Raw genomic sequence first — 26056 nt, forward strand, 5'->3', positions numbered from 1 at the left:
GCCTAGGTCCCAAGTGGTCCGACACTCCTCCAGTTTAACAGTCCAGAGGTGAAGTCTGGCTCAAAGCGCAGAGCAGTCTGGGGCACCTGCTCTCAGGAATCTCCACCTGGCCTCAGCCTACGGGTCAGTCAGCCCAGGCTCCGGCCATCACCAGCTCAGGCCTTTGGCAGTCGCTCCGCCCACGCCCCGTCGCGGCCCCTCCCCCTCCTTGCCCTTCCGCGTGCCGCCATTTTCAACTACTCCTCCGCCTATTTAGGCCCTCCTCGGTTTCCGTCCCAGATGATCCCTCCCCGAAGCTGCCACCGCCTCCTCCATCTCCTGGAGCTGGAGCCACCTCCTCGGCCAGTGGCGTAGCCGGACTCTGCGTCGGGGCCAGCCAGATAGGGGCGGAGGTCCTGAACCCGGTCTCGAGTCGAGCGGGGGGCCATGGAGAAAGCGGCCCGAGGCGCTCTCCACACCGACTAACGCGGGCCCGTTGCGGCTGCAGGCGCCATGGACCGAGCCCCCGCTGACCAGGTACTAGGGCTCGGGCGGCAGGCCTGGCCGGGTGCTGGGGGTCGCCGCTTCCTCCCCGGCGGGCCCTGGTCTCTGAGCCTGGGCCCGGACGGCTGGAGCCCTCGAGTTCCTGCGGGTGCAGACTCCCCTCGCCTGAGAGCCTGGCGGCGCCCCACTCCAGCATTGTTCCAGATGCTGCCTCGGGCTCGGGGGCTTTTTCAGCCCTGGTTACCCCCTTCCGTCAGGGCTGGGGATTCGTTTTTGCCCCTCCTCCGTGGTTTGGTGGAAAGGGCCTGAAGACTCCCAAGTTGTCAGGGCTCTCCTGAGAGGAGGGTTTATAACTTCCAAGGAGTAATTCTCCCCCCACCCTTCAGTTCTGGAATGTATTTTCAAGGTGGAAAAGCTTTCGAAGGCTTCTCACCCGGAAAGACTTGTCAGAGAATGTGTGATAACTACAGATGCAGGAGAGTTACGGGTTTTTTAGAGCTACGTTCCATTGAGCAAAAAAAAAAAAAACATTGTTTCTCGTCGTGGTCTTAGGGAGGTGTTTCCTTTAAGATATGAAATATTATGGTTTTTCCCTGCCTTTCTGTCCATTTATCTTGCAAACATTAGTATTTTTTTAAAAATTGAGCTTATATTTTAAGAATGTTTGATCCGAACTGTGAATTCATTTCCGAGCCCGTTTTCATATTCACGGAGTTGTTCAATTAGTATTCTGTTTTTAAATGCGTTAAATTCTTGATTGTCCGTGCGAGTAGTTGCTGGAAGGCAGGGATGATGACAGTGTATATAATCCAAAATAATAATTTTCCCCCAAGGATGCTAGTATTTTCCATCCTTTAGACCTTTATGAAACGACTTAATTTGATGAAATCGAAGTTTATTCACTATGCATTCTCATCAGTTGAGGGCTTTGCCCAGAGATGAGCTAGGCAAATAGATGAAGGAAAAAGAGATTAGTGATTTGCATAATTATTTTACAAATAGATAATTAGTATCTGAATAAATGAGACAAGATTTCACAAATTGCTGTATATGTATATCTGTAGCTAGTCAAAGGCAATTTTGATTTTGAAATCGGTCTCTTTTTGCAGGCAGATTCCTAGTTGTGTATATTTGTTTTTACAAAAGCTTAAATTAAAGCTTTATGAAAATATGACTTTGAAAACACAAATGATTTTTATGAAATAATACCTGGACTTACCAAAGCAAAATTGATGGGAACTTCTTGGCTTTGCTGTGACCCAGAGTATTCTATGTATAGCCTATATCCAATTTAATGAAAAATATATTTTTTAAGGCATCTATCAGAAATGCCTTTGATTTCAAAGCCTGACAATTGAATAGGAAATTTTCTTGAATGCTTTTCTTGTATGTGTGTCACTAATGAAAAGGTTAAACTCTTGGTCCTTCATCATGATGCCAGAACTGTAACCAGTAATGCTGCCATATGTATACTTATGGTTCCTTTCATCTTAGAGGAAATGTAATTAACTATTTAGCAAAGCTGTTTGTGTGTGATTATCTTAACAGCAAGTGCTATGAACAAATTATTTAAACTAGAGAACCTATTCCTCTTTCATCCTACATCTTTCCAAAGTCCACAACCTATTAAAACCTTGTAGGAATCTAAGGATTATAAAGAAATCGTGAACGTAGGTTTTCCGTTGAAGAATTCCTTTTTTACCTCTGGTACCTCCTGCCTCGTCCCCAGCCTAAACTTGAAGTAAGAGAATAATTCTAACCACTCTGTATTCCCGCGTGCTACGTACTCACAGGAAACAGACACAGAAAAGTGATGCTACTTTGCTTTGTTCAGGCTGTAAGCAGTTAATTCAGGGGTCCATGGATGACCTGGAAGGAGTGTGCTTCATTTTATATTAGCATTTTTCTGGGGCAAGTCTCCATTATTTTCATCATATTCTCAAAGGAATCAATCACTGAAAAAAGGCTAACAACTATTAACTTAATGGTAGATTAGGGGCTAGAACTGAGACTTCTCAGCTTTGTCAAGTTTTCTTTTTTTTTTTTCCAAGTTTCAGATATTTATTTTATTTTACTTTGTTCAAGTTTCAGATATTTATTTCCCCAAGTTTCAGTTAGTTATTTATAGCTTTGTGGAGTTCTTGATTGTTTTCACTATACCATGAAGTAATGTAATGACTTTTTCAGGTTACGTGGAATATACTTTTATATTTTTACTAAAGAAGCGAATTTAGATAGGTAAAAGTCACTAAAAATATATGTGATGGGTGAATTTACATTTTCCCCTCACAAAATGTTTGTTTGCTTTTTCATTTGAGACCAGTGTTAGTTTACATTTTGAATTTTTGGGAATGCCTACAGCGTTAAGACTTATTATAATACTGTAGAAGTTAGCGATTTATAGAAATTTGATTTTTAAAAAACAGTACTTTATGTAAACTGAGCATTTCATGTTAACCTAATTGAAGTCCTTGGAGTATTGCACAAGTATAGTTTTAATTTTTCTTTTTAATGTTTATTTTTGAGAGAGACAGCCTGCGTGCGCAAGAACCTGTGTGTGTGTGTGAGCAGGGGAGGGGCAGAAAGCGAAGGAGACACAGAATCCAAAGCAGGCTCTAGGCTCTGAGTGGTCAGCCCAGAGCCCGACGTGGGGCTCAAACTCACAAACTGTGAGATCATGACCTGAGCTGAAGTCGGATGCTTAACCCACTGAGCTACCCAGGCACCCCCTACAAGTGTAACTTTAAAAAAAAAAAAAAAAAAAAAAAAAAAGTATGTTTTGCCTGAAGCCATTCACGTTGCTGTACTTGAATTACCGTTTTTAAAAATTTATTTTTATTTATTTATTTATTTTTTATGTTTATTTATTTTGAGAGAGAGAGCATGAGCAAGGGAGAGGCAGAGAGAGAGGGAGAGAAAGAATCCCAGGCAGGCTCCATGCTGTCAGCACAGAGCCCAACACAGGGCTCTATCTCATGAGCAGTGATATCATGACCTGAGCCAAAATCAAGAGGTGGACGCTTAACCAACTGAGCCACCCAGGCATCCTAAATTACCTCTTTTTAAAAAAAATAAAATAAAATCTTGATATAAAAGAATAAATTTTATCTATATTGATCAAGATTATAAAAAGTAAGTTACTGGGAATGCATGCTAGATAATAGTCTTAATTGCAAAAGTGACTATTTGAAAGAATGTTATAATCAGAAGAGGATATTAGAAGTACTGTTTTATAGAAAGACTGTGTTAAATCAAAACTAGTAGCTTAATTTTAACTGCCAGAGTTAGGTGTTCTAAGAACATATACTAGATGGTATAATGCATTATTATGGTTGGTATAATAATATTATGGTTGGCATAATGCATTATTAGTTGGCATAATGCATTATATGTTATAATATGCACACATTATACCAAAAAATAATTTTTTTGGTCCTTGAAAAAGTTGGTGTAAAGGGATGTGAGAAATAAATGATGGAGTTCATTTGTTTATAAAGGCTTAATGTTTCTGTTTTTAGGAAACATTTAGGAAACATTCTTCTGGGCTTAGAAGAGACAGAACATTTGAAGTTTGCAGTTTCTTTTGTATTATCAAATAATTCAAACATTGGCTTAATTTTTAGTACATTAACATTAGATGAGTTCTTTTATAAGAATTTACAAAACTATTGATCACCAATGTCTTTAACTCTTAGAAAAGCAAACATGTAGCAAATATATATGACTTCATGCAAAGTGCTGTTCGTGGATAAAGATACAAAATCATCTGGCTTATAATTCTTTCCTTTAAATAATAAACTTCAAATAGTATCTGCATTGTAAACTAGATGTATTCTAAATAAGTTACTATAAAACATTATTCAGTAATACTTGTAGTTGGCCTTTATGAATATCAGTAAATGATACGTCTTAACAGATTTTAAAAATAATACTTTTGTAGTCAGAAAGAAAGTTAATAATGCTCATTTAGTGAAAATGACCTTTAGACATTTAAAAAGACATTTTTCCTTAAGCCCTTAAATCAAAGAGGAAATAAAAAAGTAGAATTATGGATTATTTAAAAAGTAGTAAAATACTACATATAAAAACCTATGGGATATGGCTGAAGCTATACTCTGAGGCAAATGCATAGTCATAAATGCTTTCATTATTAAACATTTTAAAAGGTAAATAAAAATTAAGCATTCAGGACTAGATGTAGCGAGAAAACCCTATCAAAGCAAGAGAGAAGAAGAAATATAAAACCAGAAATTAATAAGTTAGATAATCAAAAACCAGTATTAAATTTGGAAAGTTGGTTTTTCGGAAAGTACAGTCATGTTTTAATAGGAGGTGTGGATTAGGTGTGGTCTATTTTAAGAAAAGATGAAAAGGTATGAATAGTAAATCAAGTGAGCCATCTAAGTTAAATATTTTGATTTTTTTCTCAATATTTTCTTGAGTCTTGCAAAACTTTTGTTTATAACTACTGCAATTAATTTGGCAAGTGTTTACTTTCCATATAAGCCATTCCAATCAGAAACAATACAACCAGCAGGTATCTCTTAAGCATTAGTCAATTTTTCCTTTAGAAGATGTTTTTCTTTAGCCATGAGATGTAAAATATCTTAATGTTTGCTATGTCATGTTTTTACCTTAACATAGAAAGGATGCAGAGGGTTTCCATGGTCATATTTTTTCTGTAGGTGTAAAATTCTGAAAGTTCACTGTGGGAGAGTGCCTTATTGTGTTCTACTTCAGTTTTGATTCTAAGTGGGTGTTTTTTTCTATTGCTTAATCTTGGAAAAATATATGCTCTCTTCTGGAGGTTCTCAGAGGAGTTTAGTGTGCATTTCCTGCTGTTGTGTGCTCCATAGTAATGTTTGCCCCTTTCCCCTAAACCAGTCTACTACAGTGCTCTTTCCAGAACATGTACCCCATGCATATTTGTTGAATTTATATAGGCTGTCAGTGGTTTGAATGTGTTTGCTTAATATACTCTTTTAAAGAAGGTTTTTATAGTTTCATGTTCTGATAAATTCTTGAGTTTTCTAGATTATTCACATCAAAGAAGTTTTATTATTGATATTTGTTTTAATATATGCTAAATTTAAAAGGAATGTGAAACTGCCTAAGTTTCCCCTCCCCCCCCCCCCCCCCCCGTACAGTTTTCTGGGATTATTATGATTTTTCATTAATTTGGAAAATTCTGAAATAACTTCTGAAAGATAAAGATAATTTTACTTATGTAGATATATTTTTAAAGCAAATAGTAGTACAGGAATAGACTTTGTGTGGTTTAAACTTATTTTATATTTATATATACTTTAAGGAGACAACTCCCTGTTATAAAATTTCTGATTTCTAAAAGATAGATCTTTGAAAAATAAAGACTAAAAAACAAATTCAAACTGAGGAATATCATTATATGAAGTAGTTTCTTTTTTTTTTTTTTTTCATTTTTTCGTAATGTTTTGTTGTCCACCATGTAGGACATTTTTCTTTGATTTCTATACTAACATAATTGAAATACTGCCAGAATTTGTTGCTTACTTAACATATTGCCTATATGGACGTTATTATGTGAAATTTAAGAGTAGTTCGGGATCATAACATTACTTTTTAGGACTGAGAATAGCAGATGCTTCATTTTAGTGTATGATACTGAAGTCCCCAAAGTCACAACAAACAACTTTTAAGACCATACAGAGTTGTAACTATAGGAGAAAGTTTGCCAGTCTGTTCCTACTAGTGACATCTTCTGTTTGTGCAGCTGTTGACTACAGCAGCTTTTCTTTTTTGCTAAAAACAAAGGATCACTTCAGTGTTTGTGAGTTTTATTGTTGAACTCTGATATTAGAATTGGACTGAGAATAGAAATCATTGCAAACTTTAATATTTAAGGGTACATGCGGTGTATATGTACAGATACCAGTTATAAGTTATACATGCCACATTTTGGACAGTGGGTTAAGTTGATAAAACTCTTATAAAGTAAAATAACACTAAGTATAAAAACTTGTTGCAACTTTTGACAAGCAAGAATTTGAATTTGTTATTACCAGTGTGCTTTATGAGTTGGTCTTTGGCAGGAGGTGTCAGGAAACTTGGCGATCTTTAAATTATCTTCTTTCTATTAGTATTTTGTCTTTTTCATATAGAAATTTTATGTAATCATGTTCCTTGTTTTTAAAAAGAGTCTTAATGCCTTCTAATACAGATTTATAAAATTGTTCAGAGAGTTATATGTTCAAAGGACTTTTTGATTTTTCAAAGAAATCCTAAAAATTACATTTTTAGTGTCCTTAAAATGTGATTTAAGTTTTCCCTCTCTTTATGCCTATGCATGAACTATATAAAGCAGGTTTCCATTATCTGTGCCTTATTGTTGAAAATCAGCTTCCCCCCCCCCACCCCCCATTTTCGGCCCATTTATTACATTGATATTTTATACCTTACATGAATAATTTTTGAATTCTGATGATTATCACAGTGAAAATTAGTGACTTAGGCTATTTAAGCATTTGAAGGAGTTTTTGCTTCCAATGTTGAAATTCAAGAAACCAGCTTCAGCTCATAGATACTGTATTTGTAGTGCAAGTTCTGTCTCTATTTCGGATTTGGTTAATACTATAAAAGTAGATTTTAAAGTTAAATCAGGTAGGAAGGTTATTGAGTTAATACTGCTGTAAATAGTTCAGATTGCTTCTTCCTCTCCACCTTTTTTTACAAGCATTCTGAATATTTCTAGGGGATTCTTTTTAGAGAATATATTTTTTTTAAGAAAAGTTGCCTATTCTATGGAGCATATCAAGTCTTCAGATTTTGTCTTCAGATTTTCTTGGATTTGTTACTGATTTCTTTTGTGAGAAACATGCCTGAAATTTATTCTAGGAGCTCTGCCTTGCTCAGAGCTTCCAATAAATTCCACCCTAATGGGTTTGTTGGGAAAAAGTTCTAGTTAGGACTGTTGCTTTGTAATTGATTTCAGTGCTTGAAACATTGGATTGCATTTCACTTACTGGTTTCTTAAAGATTTAGTATCTTTTTAGATTGTAATATTTATGTGGTTTTTAACCTTCTACTTTTGCAGAATGTGCTTATAGATTTTTTCTTTTTATAATTAAAAAATTGTTAAATACAGAAGGAAAACTGCATAAAAACAATGTACAGCTTAATGAATTATATATAAGGTGAATGCCTGGTAATTATCACCCAAGTGAGGATATAGAGCTTTGCCAGGCACTCAGAAGCTCTCTAGTGCCTCCTGTGATCACAACTCCCGTTCATAGGAGTAATTTCATATGAGTAATTCCTAACTTCACCTTAGTGGATCTTATTTATTTGTCTTTATAGTTTTGTCACCCACATGTTCCTCCTAAAATACTTGAGTTTTTAAAATATATCTTATAAGTTTCTGTAGATTTTTTTATAAGAAACGTTACATGGGAATGCAAGCTGGTGCAGCCACTCTGGAAAACAGTATGGAGGTTCTCAAAAAATTAAAATTAGAACTACCCTACAACCCAGCAATTGCACTGCTAGGTATTTATCCAAGGGATACAGGTGTGTTCTTTCGAAGGGACATATGTATCCCAATGTTTATAGCAGCACCATCAACAATAGCCAAAGTATGGAAGGAGCCCAGATGTCCACCAGTGGATGAATGGATAAAGAAGATGTGGTGTGTATATATATACAATGGAGTATTACTTGGCAATCAAAAAGAATGAAATCTGGCAATTTGCAACTATGTGGATAGAATTGAAGGGTATTATGCTAAGTGAAATTAGTCAGAGAAGGACCTATATCATATGACTTCACTCATATGAGGACTTTAAGAGACAAAACAGATGAACGTAAGGGAAGGAAAACAAAAATAATGTAAAAACAGGGAGGGGGACAAAACAGAAGAGACTCTTAAATATGGAGAACAAACAGAGGGTTACTGGAGGGGTTGTGGGAGGGGAGATGGGCTAAATGGGTAAGGGGCATTAAATCATTGTTGCACTATATGCTAACTAAGTTGGATATAGATTTAAAAAAATTTAAAAAAAAAGATATAAAATAAGCTAAAATGGGAGTTCTGGATTCCTTCAGTTTACTCAAGTTATCTACTAGAAAACTGAAATACTCATTCTTTTTCTCTCAGTTTAACTGTGAAAAGTTTTTTGCACTTATGTTAAGTATTTTTTTCATTAATTGTAGACATTTCCCTTCTTTTTTAATTAAACCATACTAATCTAATTTCCTAAAATGGACAGAAATAGTCTATTTTTTAGACTATTCAAACAAATATAAAGTGATTATCTTCAGAACTCTGTTTAATGATTTTTCCCCTCAACAAAATTAGTTAAAAGCATGTTGTTTTGTCTGAAGAGCTAGTTTTCTTACTGTCAGCCTTATTTTTGGACTCAGGTCTGACCGCCTTACACTCTTTATTGTTTTAACAGCTTTGGTTATGTAAGAAATGATTTCATTAAAATGCAGCAACTTTTGATATGTTTTCTCCTGTTTTATTTGATATCTTTGCCTACCATATTTGGTTATTTTAATTTGACATCGCTGTTCCTTTGGATGTTTTGTAAATACTGAGGAGATCTAATTACTGTTTGTAAACACTGAGTCTTCTACTGTTAAATCGTGAATTAGTATTAAGTTTTTTGCTCATGTATTAATAGTGTGTTTTACTTTCTTTTTGAAGAATGTCAAGCTGTCAGCTGAGGTAGAACCATTTATTCCCCAGAAGAAAAATCCTGATACATTTATGATCCCTATGGCACTTCCAAATGATAATGGAAATGTTTCTGGTGTAGAACCAACTCCAATTCCGAGCTACCTGATTACTTGTTATCCATTTGTGCAGGAAAACCAGTCCAATAGGTAATTTGTTTATTATTATTTTCTTTTTCATGGGGGTGGGTAGGGAAATACAGCAGTTGGAGAGGCATACTTTTTAATTTTTCCCTTTTCTATTTTTTTTTTTTTTTTTTAGGTTTAGTATTATTATTTTTTAATAATCTTTACACCCATCCTGGGGCTCAAATTTACAAGGCCAAGGTTAAGACTCCCATGCTCCACCAACTGGAGCCAGCCAGGCACCCCACCTTTGGTGCCTTTTAAACATTAGCCGTTTCTCTTTTTTAAGAGAAGTAAATAAAACCAAATGATGTAGAAATTTGAAAATTATTAACATAGATTGTTTTCTCAGTCTTTCTAAGAGGGAATGGAGTTTTTTGGGCATATCTTCAATAATAAGTCATTAAAATTAGTTTGAAATAAATTGGTACAAAGGGAGGAAGAATTTTTCAGAAAGAGATGAGCAGAAACCCTTTTTTTAAGATTAGGTATCTAATCACAATTTCCAGGACAGTCTGGCATGAGAAGAAAATACCAAGGGATAGTCCTTAACATTGAAGCTTTTATGGTTAACATATATTTCTAGGCTCTGATTCTAGTTTAAATTTAGCTTCTGTGCTATAGTCACAGGGTGATTTAGCAGAATGCTTGCAATTCAGATAATGTGTGACCTAGTGGTTAGGGTGTAACTTGTTACAGTCATGATAGCCTTTTTAACCTTGTTTAGACTGAGTGATTAGTACTTCATTGGTGTAGTTCATTTTGTTGCTGTCTAAAAGTACTTTCAGCCTCTTTCGAGTAATATCACACATAGAAAATTAGGCATCTCTAGCATTCTGGGATAAATGGATGATGGGGTAGCTGGGCTCTAGCCTCTGTCCCACCACCCTGAAGGCAAAGGCAATCTAGACCTCTTTAAGCCATCATGTAGCACACTAGTGTGTCAGGGCACATTCTTTCAGATATTCCGAATGTGAGAGATATGAGACCAAGAACTATTGTATCAGATATTATTAAATATTCCAGTTAATAATCTCTAAAATTATAGTATTGGGGATTGGACAAAGAGTAGGGGATCCTTTTCAATTGAAGTTAGCATTATATCACAAAATTTTGACCTATATTGGGCTGTGTTCGAAGTGACTTATAAGCCAAATGTAATAGTGCTATTTTTGCATTTGATAAAATGGCCAAGTGTAAAGTATGATTAATTTTTCTTACTGTACCAAATAATCTTTGAGAATTCATAAGTAAATAAGCCAGCAGATTATTTAAAAATATTTTTTAAATTATGGCAGTGAACATTTATCCATTATTGCACTTTGTTGTGGGAGTAGTGAGGAAAAGCTCAATGCTCCACCTCCCCCATGACCCCTCATTCTTCAGCAATCTTCTGTAAGAACTGCTGAGAAATGAAGAATCTTGCTGATGCTTTGTAGGAATTGCACTAGAGAAAGCTCTAATGTTAGGGATAAGATGGCAGTGGACAGGCTTGCCTCTTCTTTTCTTTCCCATGGACCTGAAACCTGCTTCCATTGCCACTGGGGGAAGCCTGGAGAAGAGCTTGACTTGGCCAAATGGTTGGGGCAGTATGGAAGAGGAGTAGGAGGCCAGGGACTGAGCTGAAGAATGAGAGGTGGAAGAATCAGATCACTCACTGTAATGATCACCTTACACAGTGATCACCTTACTCTGCTTTTTGCAGAAGGCTGTCATAGTTAGCATTGGATGGGAAATTTGGACCGCCTTTGTTGGCAGATACAGCGGCTAGGTATTTAACTTCTAGGCAGAAATACCTTGAGGGGGTTGACTTATAAATAAGAACGGTATGTAGTTTTAAAATTTTGGAATGCAATAACACTATCAGGTTGAATTCCTTTATACTGTCATTTAAGTTGTTATTACACATACTTAAAAATCTGTAATTACAGCAAAGAAATTTATAAGATGATAATTTTATCTTTTTTATTATGAGGGCACTGTTCTATACCTTTTTTTTAAAGCGAATTAAATAGATTGTGCTTTAGCATTACTTTTAGACTTGTCAATAGATGTGTTCTGTTTTCATTTGATTTTAACAGACATTTTCCGTTGTATAACAATGATATGCGATGGCAACAGCCCAATCCAAATCCTGCTGGACCATACCTTGCCTACCCCATTATATCTGCTCAGCCGCCTGTTTCTACAGAGTATACATATTATCAGCTGATGCCAGCACCATGTGCCCAAGTTATGGGATTCTATCATCCTTTTCCTACACCTTACTCCAACACCTTTCAGGCTGCAAATACTGTAAATACCATAACCACAGAGTGCCCTGAGCGTCCAAATCAGCTTGGACAAGTCTTCCCATTGTCCAGTCATCGAAGCAGAAATGGTAACAGAGGACCAGTTGTACCAAAAGTAAGTGACTTCTTTTGATTGGCTTTTATGTTTGATATTTCTGTTGTTAATAATAATGTAAGTAATTGCTACTTGTATTGATTAACCTTTAATGCCGAATTTACTCTAAAACATTTCATTCACTAATATAAAATAGTCAAGGGTAGAGCATTTATAATTTTTCCTGTTTTTTATTGTGCCTTATTCTTAATTGATGATATGATTTACAGTTATCTTCAGGTTCCTTCAGAGAGTTGTACATAATTATAATACACAAATATTTCCAAATTATTTTAATTTAGTGATAAAATTGCATAGTGCCACCGGTGTTTCTAAGTGGTTAGTTTGGATCCTATGCTAGTGGTATTGAATGACTAATGCACTTCATATATTTCAGTCTTCAGAAATCAGCAGATGATACTGTCTGGTTATCAGATACTATTAAATCCCTTCAACTTCATTGTTTCTATTCTGTGAATTTTTAGTAGCAATAGCACTTTGTTATTCAAGTGTTGCTTTGCTATGTTATTGAACACAGGGTCTCCTAGGGCTGAAGAAAATGATAGATAAATGTGTGAAGTCACTCTTAGTCAAGATCATCCTTTTGACTAAATTAAAAACAAAAAAATGAGGGAGACATGAAGATCTTGAAAACACAGGAGATTTAAGGTTTATTGTAGGTAACTGTTTCTTAACTAAAAGGTTACTTTTATATTGAGGCCTTAATATCAAAGCAAATAAGAAAAACCATGTTTCTTCTCAGCACTTTTTAGCTAATTGAAGGCAGAGTGATTTCTTAGATGCATCTTACGACTGTTTCATTAAGGAGTTGATGCTTTCCTAGATTCCATTAGACCAGCTTCTTCAGTGAAAAGTCTTTGCTGTCCTCTGCCATACTTTTCACACATTAAAATACAAACATGCAGCAGAGGTTGCTTTAAAAAGCTTTTAGTCTTTGTTCATGGAAATACTGGGTCAAGGGAAATACTTTTGGGACTTCGGAAGAATGTAAAATAAAATAGTAGTCTGTAACTTTTAGATGTTTAAGAAACATAATTTCTCAAATTACGTTTCTAGCACTTGAATTTAGGAAGTTAAATTCAGAGTTCTATTATATAAATCACACCTAAGTGATGAATAGTCAGATTAAAAAAGTGAAGGAAAGGATCAGCCTTTTTATATTTTCTTTTTAAGCTATAAAGCAGAAATTATTTTTGTACTTTTTTGCTATCATGAAAGTAAAATTTATCCCTTGGATAAGCTACTCCCCTTTCTGTTACCCTTCTAAATAAAAACTTACAACCCCTTATATGATATTATATTCCTATTATTTATTACTGATTGAGAAAATATAAAGTGCAAGTAACAGTTAAAAATGAATTAATAATTTATTAGTCATAGTGTTAAGGATTATTTGAAAAACAGTATTAAATTGTGTGTACAAAACCTTATTTAATATATTATGATTAGCTACAGATAATTTCATGAATTTCTAACACGGTAACCCTCTTTTTCCCCATGGGTTGGGAGCCACTAATTTAGAACATACATTTAGGTGTGTTATATAGTGGGTATGTATTTTATAATGTTTATTTAGTACATTGAGTAGGATTTTAAATTATTATTTTTATTTTTTTGGTGCTTAAATCAGCAACAGCTTTTACAACAGCACATAAAAAGCAAAAGGCCACTGGTGAAAAACGTAGCTACTCAGAAAGAGACAAATGCAGCAGGTCCTGATAATCGATCAAAAATTGTGCTTCTGGTAGATGCTTCACAGCAAACTGGTAAGGCAAGGGTTCTTACATATACATCACTGATTTTTATCTGTTGTCATGTATTGACTTTATAATTATGGACTATACCACTTCTCAGGATTCTAGACTTTCATCCATTTATCCTGCCACTTTGTGAAATTCTCTAGCAAGGATAAAAGCAGTCCATCTTTGTAATGTTCTGTCAACTTGCTTCCTGGCTAATGTGCAATTTTGAGTAAGGTTTGAGGTGTCCTTATTCCCTTAGAGTAGTGGAGCATTTCAGAAATCAGAGATAGAATTTTGCAGACATTGTAGGAATTTGAGGACTCATTTTGGCAGAGGTCAAAATTGTATGTTTTTTTATAACCAGGTTAAAACCCTTTATAAAATATTCTAATATTGTATAGTATCTTTATAGGAAGAACTTGGCAAGTTTTCTATGCCATATTTTAGCATAGATCTGAACCAAACCTGTGAGTGGCACCTGTATCCTATCAAGCAAATAAAAATTTTGAGCTAGTTGGAAATCATTTTGTCCAGGGTTTTTTAGAGGACTATATAAACATTAAGAAAGCTTTATCCTGGTAAGAGATAAAAGTAATAGTCTTATAACGTTCTAGCTATTTTCTAGTTTATATCATTAAATTCCAATTTGTATCTTTGATCTTAGTTTAATAGCTATGGAGTAGATAACTATCTCTTCTCACCCATTGTCTTTGACACTAGTAAAAATTCTTGTTAATGATCCAAGACCAAGAATTAGATCTATTCAAAGGCACATTTACTTTTTACCCCTCTATAATCTCCACATCTGTGCAATTTGGTCTGGCTTAAAATAAATTTATATGCAAATTTATGTATGTTTGTATGCAGGGAAAGGGCAGAGAGAGAAGGAGAGAGAGAGAGAGAGAGAGAGAGAGAGAAAGAGAGAAAGAGAAAGAGAGAATCCCAAGCAGGTTCTGCTCTGTCAGCACAGAGCCCAACTCGGGGCTCAAACTCATGAACTAACTGTGGGATTATGACCTGAGCCATAATTAAGAGTTGGTCGCTTAACTGTCTGAGCCACCCAGGCACCCTGTGCATACTTTCTTTCATTTGGGCTGTACCTTTTCTTTAGACATGAGTTCAGTTATTTTTTTACAATTGCTTAGATCTCTTAGGAGTCAGAAAGGATCTGGGAATCCGTTACAAAGCAATCTTATTGGTAGTACAGTCATTGTATGTAGTTTGTAGCTCATAAAGCAGTGAGATTAACAGACTAACAAATGCTTGGAGTGTCTTTAGAAAAGGAACACAATGTAACATATTACACAGCTTTCTGTGTTGCAGTTGTTCCTAGTCAGAAGGACTTCTACCTGCTTTTAACACTGGGACTGCTTTAAAAGTCCTTACTTCCTTAGTTTGCTCATTAAGTGACCACAAAGACAGTATTCTGAAGCATAAGAACTAGAAAATGAAAAGATGACCCATTAGCAAAACAAAAAGCAATCTACTGAATGGGAGAAGATATTCGCAAATGATATATCCAGTAGGGACTAATATCCCAAATATTTGCTCAATACCAAAACAAAATAAAACAAAACCCCAGATAATTGACTTAAGTGGACCAGAAGACCTGAATGGACATTTTTCCAAAGAAGATATAGGGGTGCCTGGGTGTCTTAGTTGAGCATGCGATCCTTGATTTTGGCTGAGGTCACGATCTCAGGGTTATGGGATCAAGCCCCACATTGGGCTCCTTGCTGAATGTGGATCCTGCTTAAGATTCTCTCTCTCCTCTCTCTCTCTCTCTCTCTCTCTCTCTCTCTCTCTCTCCCTCCCTCCCTCCCTCCCTCCCTCCCTCCCTCCCTCCCTCTCTCCCTCCCTCACCCTCCTTTTCCCCTCTCCCCTGCTTGCCCCTTTCTCTCTAAAATAAAAAACAAAACAAAAAACCTCATAACCCCCCAAAACCACAAAACAACCCCCCAAAAACCCAAACCAAAATAAAGAACAAAACAAAAAGCAAAAACAAAGATATACAAATGGCCCATAGACACGTGAAAAGATGCTCAGCATCACTAATCATCAGGGAAATGCAAATCAAAACCACAGCAAGATATCACCTTACACCTGTCAGAGTGGCTAGAATCAAAAAGACAAATAACTAGTGCACCTGAAGATGTGAAGAAAAAAGAATTCTCATATACTGTTAGTGGGAATGTAAATTTATGCAGAAAATTATAACTTTATAATAGGACATTGAAAAAAAGCAACCTGTTCATATAGGATGATTTGACACTGCAAATGTCATTTTTGCCTAAGTCAGTCTGTAGATTCTGTGTAGTTCTTTTTTTTTTTAATTTTCTTTTTTCGTCCTGTTTATTATTTGTGTCCCATTGCCAGATCACTCTAGAGTACTGATACAATATAAACTCCAAGAAAGCAATAATTTTAGTTTGTGTTATTCACTTAAATCCCAGGACAGTGGTCAACACATAATTGCTAAGTGAGTGAAAGAATTAATAAGTATAAAAGAATAAATGAATGAATGACAACTCATGAGCTGAGGCTGGAGAGTTAGAGGCCAGATGATTTAGGGCTCATAAGTCAGGTTATGTGATTTCGATCTTGTTGTGAATGCAATAAGAAGTCATCAGAGGTTTTTAAGTGGGGAATGATATGGAGACAATAACCCGACTTTCTCCGTGGCTCCAGTCAGGATGATGGTTGTGAAGCTAGCAGTATAGTTCTAATCAAAATCTCAATAGGAAATTTTGGGAAACTTGACAGACTAATTCTAAAAGGATCATCTGAGAAGAAAATAACTTTTCTTCTAAATATCAAGACCTATTACATTATCTTAAATCGTTATACAAAAAATACAGTATGCAAAATGCAGCATATGAAAATTAGAACAGGGGACCCAGGAACAGAGTCATATGTATGTGGAAACACATATGGAAAATGACAGAGATAGCATTACAGATAACGTACAGCCCATGCAAATCTACTTCAGGTGGATTAATGACAAATGGGAAGCCACAGTAGAAGAAAATACAGGCAGATATCTTTATGACAGCAGGAAGGGAACTAATTCTGAAATAAATTCTGTCAAAAGTGAGTGAAAGAATAAGCCACAAAACTGGAAAAGATTTTTACCATGCCTGTAAGTGACAGAGTATTAGTATGAAGACATAAAAAATTCGTATGAACAATAAGAAAATGATCCCACATTACTCTCAGGACCCTTGGGACACAGTACCAGGGGGATGAGACAATTTGGCAGGACTGTAGGAATTTTTCCTTTGACCCAGTTGTCCCTCTCCTATGAATGTATCCAAAATGGATGTATTTCCCTAAAAAGAAAAGGGACTGTTTGATGAAAGATCCAAATTGCAGTAGCACACTGAAAGCATCCTAATGTTTAGTAACAGGCGACACGTCAAGAGAAGTGCAGGACATCCACTCTGGAATAATATGGAGCCTTCTTACATTATAATTATGAAGAACATATGTGTAATATTAAATAGCACAACTCATAATTGTATTGATGCTTTGTAAAAATTATAGGCAGAAATGTGGAAAAAGGAAAATTGTTATTTGTTGGGTTGGGAGGAAATTGTAAAAGGTTTTTTGATTACAATTTGTGAAATACAAAATAAGAGACAACTCACTAGAAAAATTGGTAGAAGTCAAACAGTTCAAAAGTAAAATTAGGTATTTCACAGAAGGGAAAAAATTAGTGGCTAAAAGCATGAGAAAAGATATCAAACCTTATTATTAGGCAAAAAAATACGAATGAAAAACCCACAGTGAGCTATCTTTTTATATCTAACAGCAAAAATTATGGCCTAGAAGATAGTATCAAGTATTTGTGAATATGTGAATCATTGTGGATATTTATATCCTGCTGTTGGGCTGTAAACTGTTTCAACAGTGTGACTGAAAATGATTTGGCATTACAAAGTAAAGTTGAATATGTGTATCCCATAAGGCCTGGCAGTATTTACCGTAAAAAAACTTCCATATTCACACAAACACATTCAAATGTATGTATAAAAATGGTTACAGCACAGGGCACCTGGGTGGCTCAGTAGGTTGAGCATCTTGATTTTGGCTCAGGTCATCATCTCACAGGTTCGTGAGTTGAAATTCCACATCAGGCTCTGCACTGACAGGGTGGAGCCTCTCTAACCACCCCACCCCTAAAAAATAAATAAACATTAAAAAAAAAGAATGGTTACAGCAGTATTACTCAATAATGCAAAACCCCAGAACAGCCCAAGTATCCCATCAGTGGTACAAAGAATAAGTAATATATGGTATGGTATATTCATACACGGGCATCCTAGATTTTAATGATATTAATGAATTACAGCCACATGCATCGGAATGTCTAAACTAATGTTGGGGAATGGGGCAGACTGGGAAGCAAATCGCAAAAGAAAATGGACAGTATAATTTCATTTTTATAAAGCTGAAAGTGCAAAATCACATGATTTATGTCGTAGGAGTGTAAAAATCCATGAAAAAGCTATATTAAAAAGTGAGGAAGTGGTAAATCTAGAATTCCAAATAAATGTAACCCTGGGGGAGGAAGAAGATGCAGTGTTGGTGGGGGCATGCAGTGGACTTCAAAAGGATTGGTGATGTTATTTTTCTTAAGTGGGTACTGGTGGTTTGTTTTAATATTTCTGCAACTACTTTATTCTCTTTTCATAATATATGCATGTCATAAACCAACTTGTCTGGAACATCGTATCTTTTGAGCTTTTCAAAAAAGGTTTTGCTTTTTTCCTCCATTTACCAAGTTAGATACCTTCATTTTCTTATGACCTTAATGATAATTTAACAAGAATTTATCAACTTGATCCTCACAAAGAGATGTCACACCTTCCTTGCTTTATAGATTTCCCGTCAGATATTGCTAACAAATCTCTCTCGGAGAGCTCTGCCACAATGCTCTGGAAGTCCAAAGGCAGGAGGAGAAGAGCATCCCATCCCACTGCCGAATCCTCTAGTGAGCAGGGGGCTAGTGAAGCCGACATTGACAGTGATAGTGGCTACTGCAGTCCCAAACACAGTAACAACCAGCCTGCTGCAGGGGCTTTGAGAAACCCAGATTCTAGCACCATGAATGTATGTAACACTTCTTTGATTTCTTTATCAGTCATCTATGTCAATATCTTTGTATCCTCGCTAAAGATTAAGTATCTATTTTCATTAACAATTCCTATAGTAATAGAATGGATCAAAATGTATTCTGTATATTAATATGAATAATATTTATGGATAAATATTTTTTCTAAGATTATGATAAGCATGCTTTACACTAGACTAAGTTATGAAACATTTTGCAAGGCATATGGTGTTGACTCTTAAGCAGAAAATAATTGTCTTTTTTGTTTTTATTTTTAGCATGTGGAATCATCTATATGTACAGGTACTTATTTTTTGCATAGTGTTTTTGCTATACTTTCTTCTTTATCCATGTCAAAGTTTTGCTTTTAAGCATGAAGCTTGCTGATGTTACAAAAATATTAGAAATCTTCCAGAGAGATTCACATAACTTTGAAAGTACAGATGCTGCAAAAAAAAAAAAAAAAAAAAAATTTAGTAATCTTCCAGAGAGATTCACATTACTTACATTACTTTGAAAGTACAGATGAAAATTGAGAAAATGTCAGCCGGAGGTATTCTGCGAGATGGCAATTGTATTACTAAGAACTGGAATACCACTTAAAGTTTGTAGAGAAATTTCCAGTATTAGTTTATAGTGACTGAATTTCAATACATGAAGTTAAGGGATAATGTACGTTTTGGCATTTTTCACAAATAAATACTTTTTTTAAATCTTATTGGTTACAGGTGGTGTAAATTGGTCCAATGTAACTTGCCAGGCAACTCAGAAAAAACCTTGGATGGAAAAAAATCAGACATTTTCTAGAGGTGGAAGGCAGACTGAACAAAGAAATAATTCACAGGTAATTTCAGTTAGGTTGGAGAAATTTGATTAGTGTGAGATGAATTATTGTAAATGGTATAGTGGTCTTGAAGAGCAGTGTCCTTAATTTTTGGAGTTGTGTGTTGAATTATAGTAAAATATCATGATATCTAACTTTAAAATGGCTTAGCTAGTAAAATTAATAAGTAATGAAACAAAATGGCAAAATGTTGACTCTAAGTGGCATGTATATAGTTATATGTTCCGTTTTGTACTTAACTGTATTTAAGAAATATATTTGTATATTTCATATTTTTAAAGAAGAATGAATATCTTCTAGGCATGCTTCATCTGCCATGTCTTTTCTTATCCATATAAAAAATTTAAAAGCATTTAATGCCATAAATTTTGATTATTTGAACTTTAGAACTGTGGTCTTGTTTATACGGCTTTACTTGACCATGAACACCACAAGCTACACGCTCTGCTTGTTCTAGTGCCATAGAGATAGCCGCCTCATGCTGTGATGTGGGAGAACAATATCTACCTGGAGTACAGCAGAGCACGTTACATACTGCCACGGATTTTCAGGAACTGTCTTCCTGCGTTGGTTGTATGTGAAATCAGGGAGTTGTTTGTTGGTCAGCATTTTTCTTTTTCAGTTTGTAGATAGACTTCCTGGATTCCTTAAATCTAGTTAAGGCATTATGAGTATCCTATGAATAGATCTGTGGATGAACTGAAATAAGAGTAAGTTACTAACAGATTAAGTAGACCAAATACTTGCCTGCTCATTTGCTGAAATGAAGTGCTTCATATGCACCCTAATGTCAGGAAAACAAGCAGAATAATACCCTTTTCTCTGTGGTTAGGAGTCACTGTTTGTGGCAGGCTTGTGAGGCAGTCTAGCTTTATTTGATTAGAAACAAAAGAGCTAAAACAAGAATTGTTTATGTAGATGAGATAAAATCTATAAAATGGTTAGTTAAGTGCTGACATTTTATGTTCAAATTGTAACTTACTAGACTATTACTTTTGGTATCCATAGCCCACTGGAGGGGAGGTAATAATACCAGTGTGGTGAAGAATAGTAAAAGAACAATAAAAAAATAATGCAAATACATATATGCAGTCTGTTAGGTTTTGTTTATTTTGCATTTCTCTTCATTCCAGAAGAACTGAAGCCAGATGTTGAGCAATGTGTTTTCTACTTCTGATAGGTTATTAGACCTATTCTGAAGTATGTATCTGTGGGGCACCTGTGTGGCTCAGCCATTTAAGTGTCCGACTTTGACTCAGGTCGTGATCTTGCGGTTCGTGAGTTCCAGCCCCACATTGGGCTCTGTGCTGGAGCCTGGAGCCTGCTTTGGATTCTGTGTCTGCCTCTCTCTGCCCCTCCCTTGCTCCTGCTCCATCTCTTTTTCTCTCAAAAATAGATAACCATTTAAAAAAAATTTTTTTTAAGTTTGTATTTGTTTTGTAATGTTCAGAATAATTTTTTTCTGTTAAAATATATTCCCCTTTTGTGATTTCTGATTGTTTACAGGCTTAAAAAGTCACTTAGAAGTGAAATAAATAATTCACTTATATTTTCTGCTATTTTTTTTGTAGCATAATGTTGCAAGACCTTTTTATCTGAGATTTATTTGGATGCATGATATAATAATGGTGTCAATTTTCAGAGTAGTTAACCAGTTGTAAAATTTTAATCTATTCTTTTCTCTGATTTGTTCTACGCTTTTACTCATTTGCTAATTTCTTATGTTTTAGGTGCTGTTTCTGGGCTGTTTGTTACATTTATCAGATTTTGGTACCTGTACCATGCTGTTTTAACTTTTGTAATATTTTTACCAGTGTTTTAACATTTGAACAGATTCTTTCTGTATTCTGATGTAACCCTACTTTAATAATTTGATTTAAAAATTGTTTTTAATATTTATTTTTGAGAGAGAGCATGTACACCTGTACAGGAATGGGGGAGGAGCAGGGAGAGAGGGAGACACAGAATCCATAGCAGGCTCCAGGCTCTGAGCTGTCAGCACAGAGCCCGACGTGGGGTTTGAACTCACGAACCGCGAGATCATGACCTGAGCTGAAGTCGGACGTTTAACTGACTGAGTCGCCCAAGGACCTCAGTGTAATCTTAATTTTAAACAATGGATAGAATCTAAAAATTAAAAACAAAAAAAAAGTTTTATTTTGTGAGTTGGTTGAAAAATAGAAGACATGAAAAAGATTATACAATGAAAAAAAAACTCCTTTTCACCCTGCCTTCCCGTGTCCTCTCTTCCCTATAATTTCCCTTCAATTAGGTTTTTTTTGTATATTTTCATGTCATTCTATGTAAATATAATTATGTATCTCATGTTTTTCCCACTCTGTTCTGTGCTGTTTTTATCACTTAACAATGTATCTTGGAGACATTTCCATATTATTACATAGAGGACTTCCACACTTCTAAAAAACTCCTGTTTGAAGTATGGATATATCCTTGTTAGTTTCTGTAGTCTTCCTATTAATGGACACTTGAGTTGTTTGTAAATTATTGCTGGTATAGACATGTTACAGTATCATTTAGAAATGTGTGTGTATAGCAGCAAAATAAATTCCTGGATAAGGGACTGATGGGTGAAAAGGTTAAATCACTTCTGTTATTTGATACCATTTAAGCCTTGACAATAATGTAGAGAGTGCCTTTTTCCATATAGCTTTAGAGATTGTATGTTTTCAGGATTTTGGATTTATGCCAGTTAGTTGAGAATGGTATATTAATATTGAGCATCTTTCCATATGTTTATCAGCTTTTTGTATTTTTTTTGTGAACTTGTTTGGTCATATTTTTTGTTCCCCCCCCCCTTTTTTCTTTTTTGTATCTTGATCTGTTTTTTTTCCTTTTGGTACATTTTTAAAATCAATTTGATCAGGGGCACCTGGGTGGCTCAGTCGGTTGAGCGACCGACTTTGGCTCAGGTCATGATCTCATGGTTTGTGAGTTCAAGCCCCGCGTCAGGCTCTGTCCTGAGAGCTCAGAGCCTGGAGCCTGCTTCAGATTCTGTGTCTCCCTCTCTCTCTGCCCCTCTCCCACTCATGCTCTGTCTCTCTCTGCCTTGGAAATAAATAAACATTAAAAAATTTTTTTTTAAATCTATTTGATCAAGCTCTTACCAAATTTAAAAAATTTTAGGAGCCTTCAGTTAGTAATGTGAGTTGCAAATATTTTGCTAGGTTTTCATTTTCATTGTTGACTTTGCTCATTATTATTGCCATACACAAGTTTATGTTTTATTTTATCTATCTATCTATTTATTTATTTATTTATTTATTTATTTATTTATTTATTTTTAACATTTATTCATTTTTGAGACAGAGCATAAACGGGGGAAGGTCAGAGAGAGAGGGAGACACAGAATCTGAAACAGGCTCCAGGCTCTGAGCTGCCAGCACAGAGCCCGACACGGGGCTCGAACTTATGGACCGCAAGATCATGACCTGAGCCGAAGTCGGACGCCCAACCGACTGAGCCACCCAGGCGCCCCCACAAGTTTATGTTTTAAATAGCATTAAGAAGTTCATCTTTAGGGCCTTCTGGGTGGCTCAGTCAGTTGAGTATCCAACTCTTGATTTTGGCTTAGGTCATGATCCCAGTGTCATGGGATCGAGCCCCATGTCAGGCTCTGCACAGAGTGTGGAGCCTGCTTAAGATTCTCTTTCTCTCTCCCTCTCTCCCACTTGCATGTTCTCGCTCTCTCTCTAAAATTAAAAAAAAAGTTGTTTTAGTGTTTGCAGCAACATTAATGCATATATACTTAACTGCTTTACAATAGGGCTTATTTCTGATAGAATTTTAATGCCTTTGGAGGGCAGGTTTGCGTTTACTTTTTTGTGATAGTGACTGTCCAGAGAAAGAAAAGTTGTGCTCAAGAATTAATCTCTTGCGTTTTAGTCATCCCTGTTTTGGGGCTTGAGTCTTAGTACTTACTTACATGTTAATAACTTTTGAATTAAGTTGTTTCTTTTTTACCTACACATTATAAATTGCATTTGTTTTACTAGTCTTGTATGAGCTGCTTTTCGTGAACCAATTTTTAAAATATTTTCTGAAAATTTCTAAATAGTAAAGTTGAAGTAATTTTACAGAAAACATTCATGTAGCGACCAGCTTATATGCTAGCTAAGATTTTACTGAGATTTGTTTCATTGCTTATGTATGCCTCTGTCCATTTCTCTGTCCATGTTTATGAGCCTGTTTTAAAATGAGGTGAATATTTAAAATTGAGAAACTTTTGGGTGTCTGGAAAATTATCCAGTTTCTTAAGAGATGTTTATAGGATGTAGTTGAGTAGAAGAATTAAATTTGCAGTATGACTGTCTTCTGACTTATTCTGTCATGCAGCCTACCTCACAAAAGAGTATAAAAATTTCTTCTTTCTTTCTTTCTTTCTTTCTTTCTTTCTTTCTTTCTTTCCTTCTTTCTTTTCTTTTCTTTCTTCCTTTCTTTCATTCAGAGAGCATGCATGCATGCAAGAGAGAGAGTGGGAAGGGGCAGAGAGAGAGGGAGAGAGAGAATTCCATGGAGGCTCAGTTCTGTCAGCCTGGAGTCTGACATGGGCTCGATTTTATCAACCGGGAGATCATGACCTGAGCTGAAAGCAAGAGTTGGGCGCTTAACCTGACTGAACCACCCAGCTGCCTTTAAAAATTCTGTTTCTTAAAAAAAAAAAAAAATCCATTTCTTATCACCAAGTCTTTTTAGACCAGTTGCATAGCATGGGAATTGCTAGGTGGTTCCAGGTCTTTGTGTGCATACTTTGATTTCATCATCCAAAGCCTGTATATTAGTACCTTCTGGTCCAGATCTGCTTCATTTTCTGTTTATTGTTAGAATTTTTGGTAACTGGTAATGAAGATACTTCTCACATCTTCTAAGTGTCCTGGTTAAGAGATGCATTTCATGTTGGCTGCATTGGCATAAGGGCGGGGGCGGGGGGGGGGAGGCTTGAAATGTCTTAAGATTCTTAATCTTGCTTTTATGACAGTTGAACATTTCACAGATTTGTTAATGGGGTGATGATTTATGCATTGAAGGAAAATTTTATTCTCCTAAATCTATTTTCTTGTAAATAAGGGTTTTAATTTTTAACCTTTCCTAGGAATTGTTTCTTTCTTTTTTAATAAAACCACAGACATTAGAAGACTTATCATAGTTTAATAAAAAGGTAATGTGCCCTTTGTCCCCGTGATAACATCTTGCAAAACTGTAGTCCATTCTCACAACCTGGATATTGATATTGATACAGTCAAGATACAGAACAGATCTGGTACTGCAAGTTTCCCTCATGTTTTTCCTTTTTGTAGCCACACTCCTGTTACTTTCCCTACCAGCCTCTCGTTAACCCCTAGAATCCACTGATCTGTTTCCCACTTCCTATAATTTGTCATTTCAAGAATGTTTATAAGTGAACTCATATAGTCCTTTTAGGATTGGATTTTTCACTTGTGTGATTCTCTGGAGGTTCATCCAGAGTATTATGTCAATCGTTTGTTCCTTTTGGTGGCTGAGTTTTACTTTGTAGTGTGGATGTACCACGGTGAGTTTAACTGTTCTCCCAATCAAGGACATCTGGGTTTTTCCAGTGTTTAGCTATTATAAATAAAGCTGATCAGCATTCACGTATGGGGGGGGGGGGATCTAACTTGCATTATCACATTTTAATATTTTGTCAAAATAAATTGTATACATTTTATAATAAATTATGCACTTTATGAAAATTCATTGAGTTACTTTTGTGTACTTTTCTGTATGTTATATTTCAGGTAAATGTTCACTTAAAATAATAAGACATGTATTTTTTCCTTCTGGGGCTTACTTAGGTTGGATTCAGATGCCGAGGACATAGTACTTCCTCAGAAAGAAGACAGAATTTGCAAAAGAGACAAGATAATAAGCAGTTAAACGCCAGTCAATCTCATAGAGGCGACTCAAATTCTGAGTCTTTATATTTTGAGGTATTTTTTTAGGCTCTATTTATAAACTGTCATAGCAAATGTTCCCATTAAGAAATTAATTTTGTTACATTATGATAAGTACTTTTTATGTATTAACACATGATTCTGATATTAGATTATAAATTACTTAGAAGTACTGATTCATTTTTGTCTTGGATATATATATAGTATAATGTTAACTTCGTTAATGTTTATTTTTATAAATTTCGTTATGAGTATTTTGAGGTAACATGTAGAGGTAAAACTTGTTTTTACGTGGGTTAAACCTACTATGAAACTTTCTCCCTAATTTTTCTTATTATTGTTTAGTCTCTTTGTCAAGTTTTTTAGATTTGGATGGTTTAGTCTAGCTAATTTGTGCTGCTAGGTGGGAGAATCTTGGAGAAGAACAAAGCTATTTTAGTTGCTCTACTACGCAGAAAGTCTGTGCCATATTTTTATTGTTTATTTGTCTATATGGCTGTTATTAGAGGCCTGTTATATGTGTAAAATAAGGTGCTATGAGTGATACATTGAATAAACATAGTAGCCTTAGGGAGGTTGCTGTACAGCAGAGAAACGTAGATGCCTGCATACCTAATGCTTGGGTGTGGTCGGAATTGAAGGGAAGGACAAATCCCTTTGAGTTTGTAGTAGGGTGGAGATAACCGTTGGAACGGATTTT

The 26056-nt window shown here is 35.5% G+C and overlaps 1 protein-coding gene and 1 long non-coding RNA gene across 4 annotated transcripts in view; one reads left to right on the plus strand and one right to left on the minus strand.

Moving 5' to 3' along the window:
- The first annotated feature begins 231 nt into the window (after window positions 1-231).
- Window positions 232-26056, plus strand: part of SECISBP2L (SECIS binding protein 2 like) — a 64519-nt gene continuing 38694 nt past the window's right edge. The window contains exons 1-8 of the mRNA XM_042942096.1: window positions 232-516; window positions 9167-9345; window positions 11403-11727; window positions 13358-13493; window positions 18352-18581; window positions 18861-18885; window positions 19311-19426; window positions 25258-25392. Of these exons, the coding sequence (XP_042798030.1) occupies window positions 493-516; window positions 9167-9345; window positions 11403-11727; window positions 13358-13493; window positions 18352-18581; window positions 18861-18885; window positions 19311-19426; window positions 25258-25392 (1170 nt within the window). The 5' untranslated portion in view covers window positions 232-492. The remainder of the gene's footprint in view (window positions 517-9166; window positions 9346-11402; window positions 11728-13357; window positions 13494-18351; window positions 18582-18860; window positions 18886-19310; window positions 19427-25257; window positions 25393-26056) is intronic.
- The window catches only part of LOC122222064, a 49943-nt gene continuing 42732 nt past the window's right edge, over window positions 18846-26056 (minus strand). Inside the window, exons 5-6 of one of the 3 annotated variants that reach the window (XR_006203584.1) lie at window positions 19934-20125; window positions 18846-19028 (exon numbers count right to left, since the gene is read on the minus strand). This is a non-coding gene — a long non-coding RNA (uncharacterized LOC122222064). Of the gene's footprint in view, window positions 19029-19433; window positions 20126-26056 lie in introns of those variants that run through there. The other 2 variants (XR_006203585.1, XR_006203583.1) reach the window with 2 other exon arrangements.

Source organism: Panthera leo, chromosome B3 (assembly GCF_018350215.1).
Source record: "Panthera leo isolate Ple1 chromosome B3, P.leo_Ple1_pat1.1, whole genome shotgun sequence".
Classification (NCBI taxonomy): Eukaryota; Metazoa; Chordata; class Mammalia; order Carnivora; family Felidae; genus Panthera; species Panthera leo.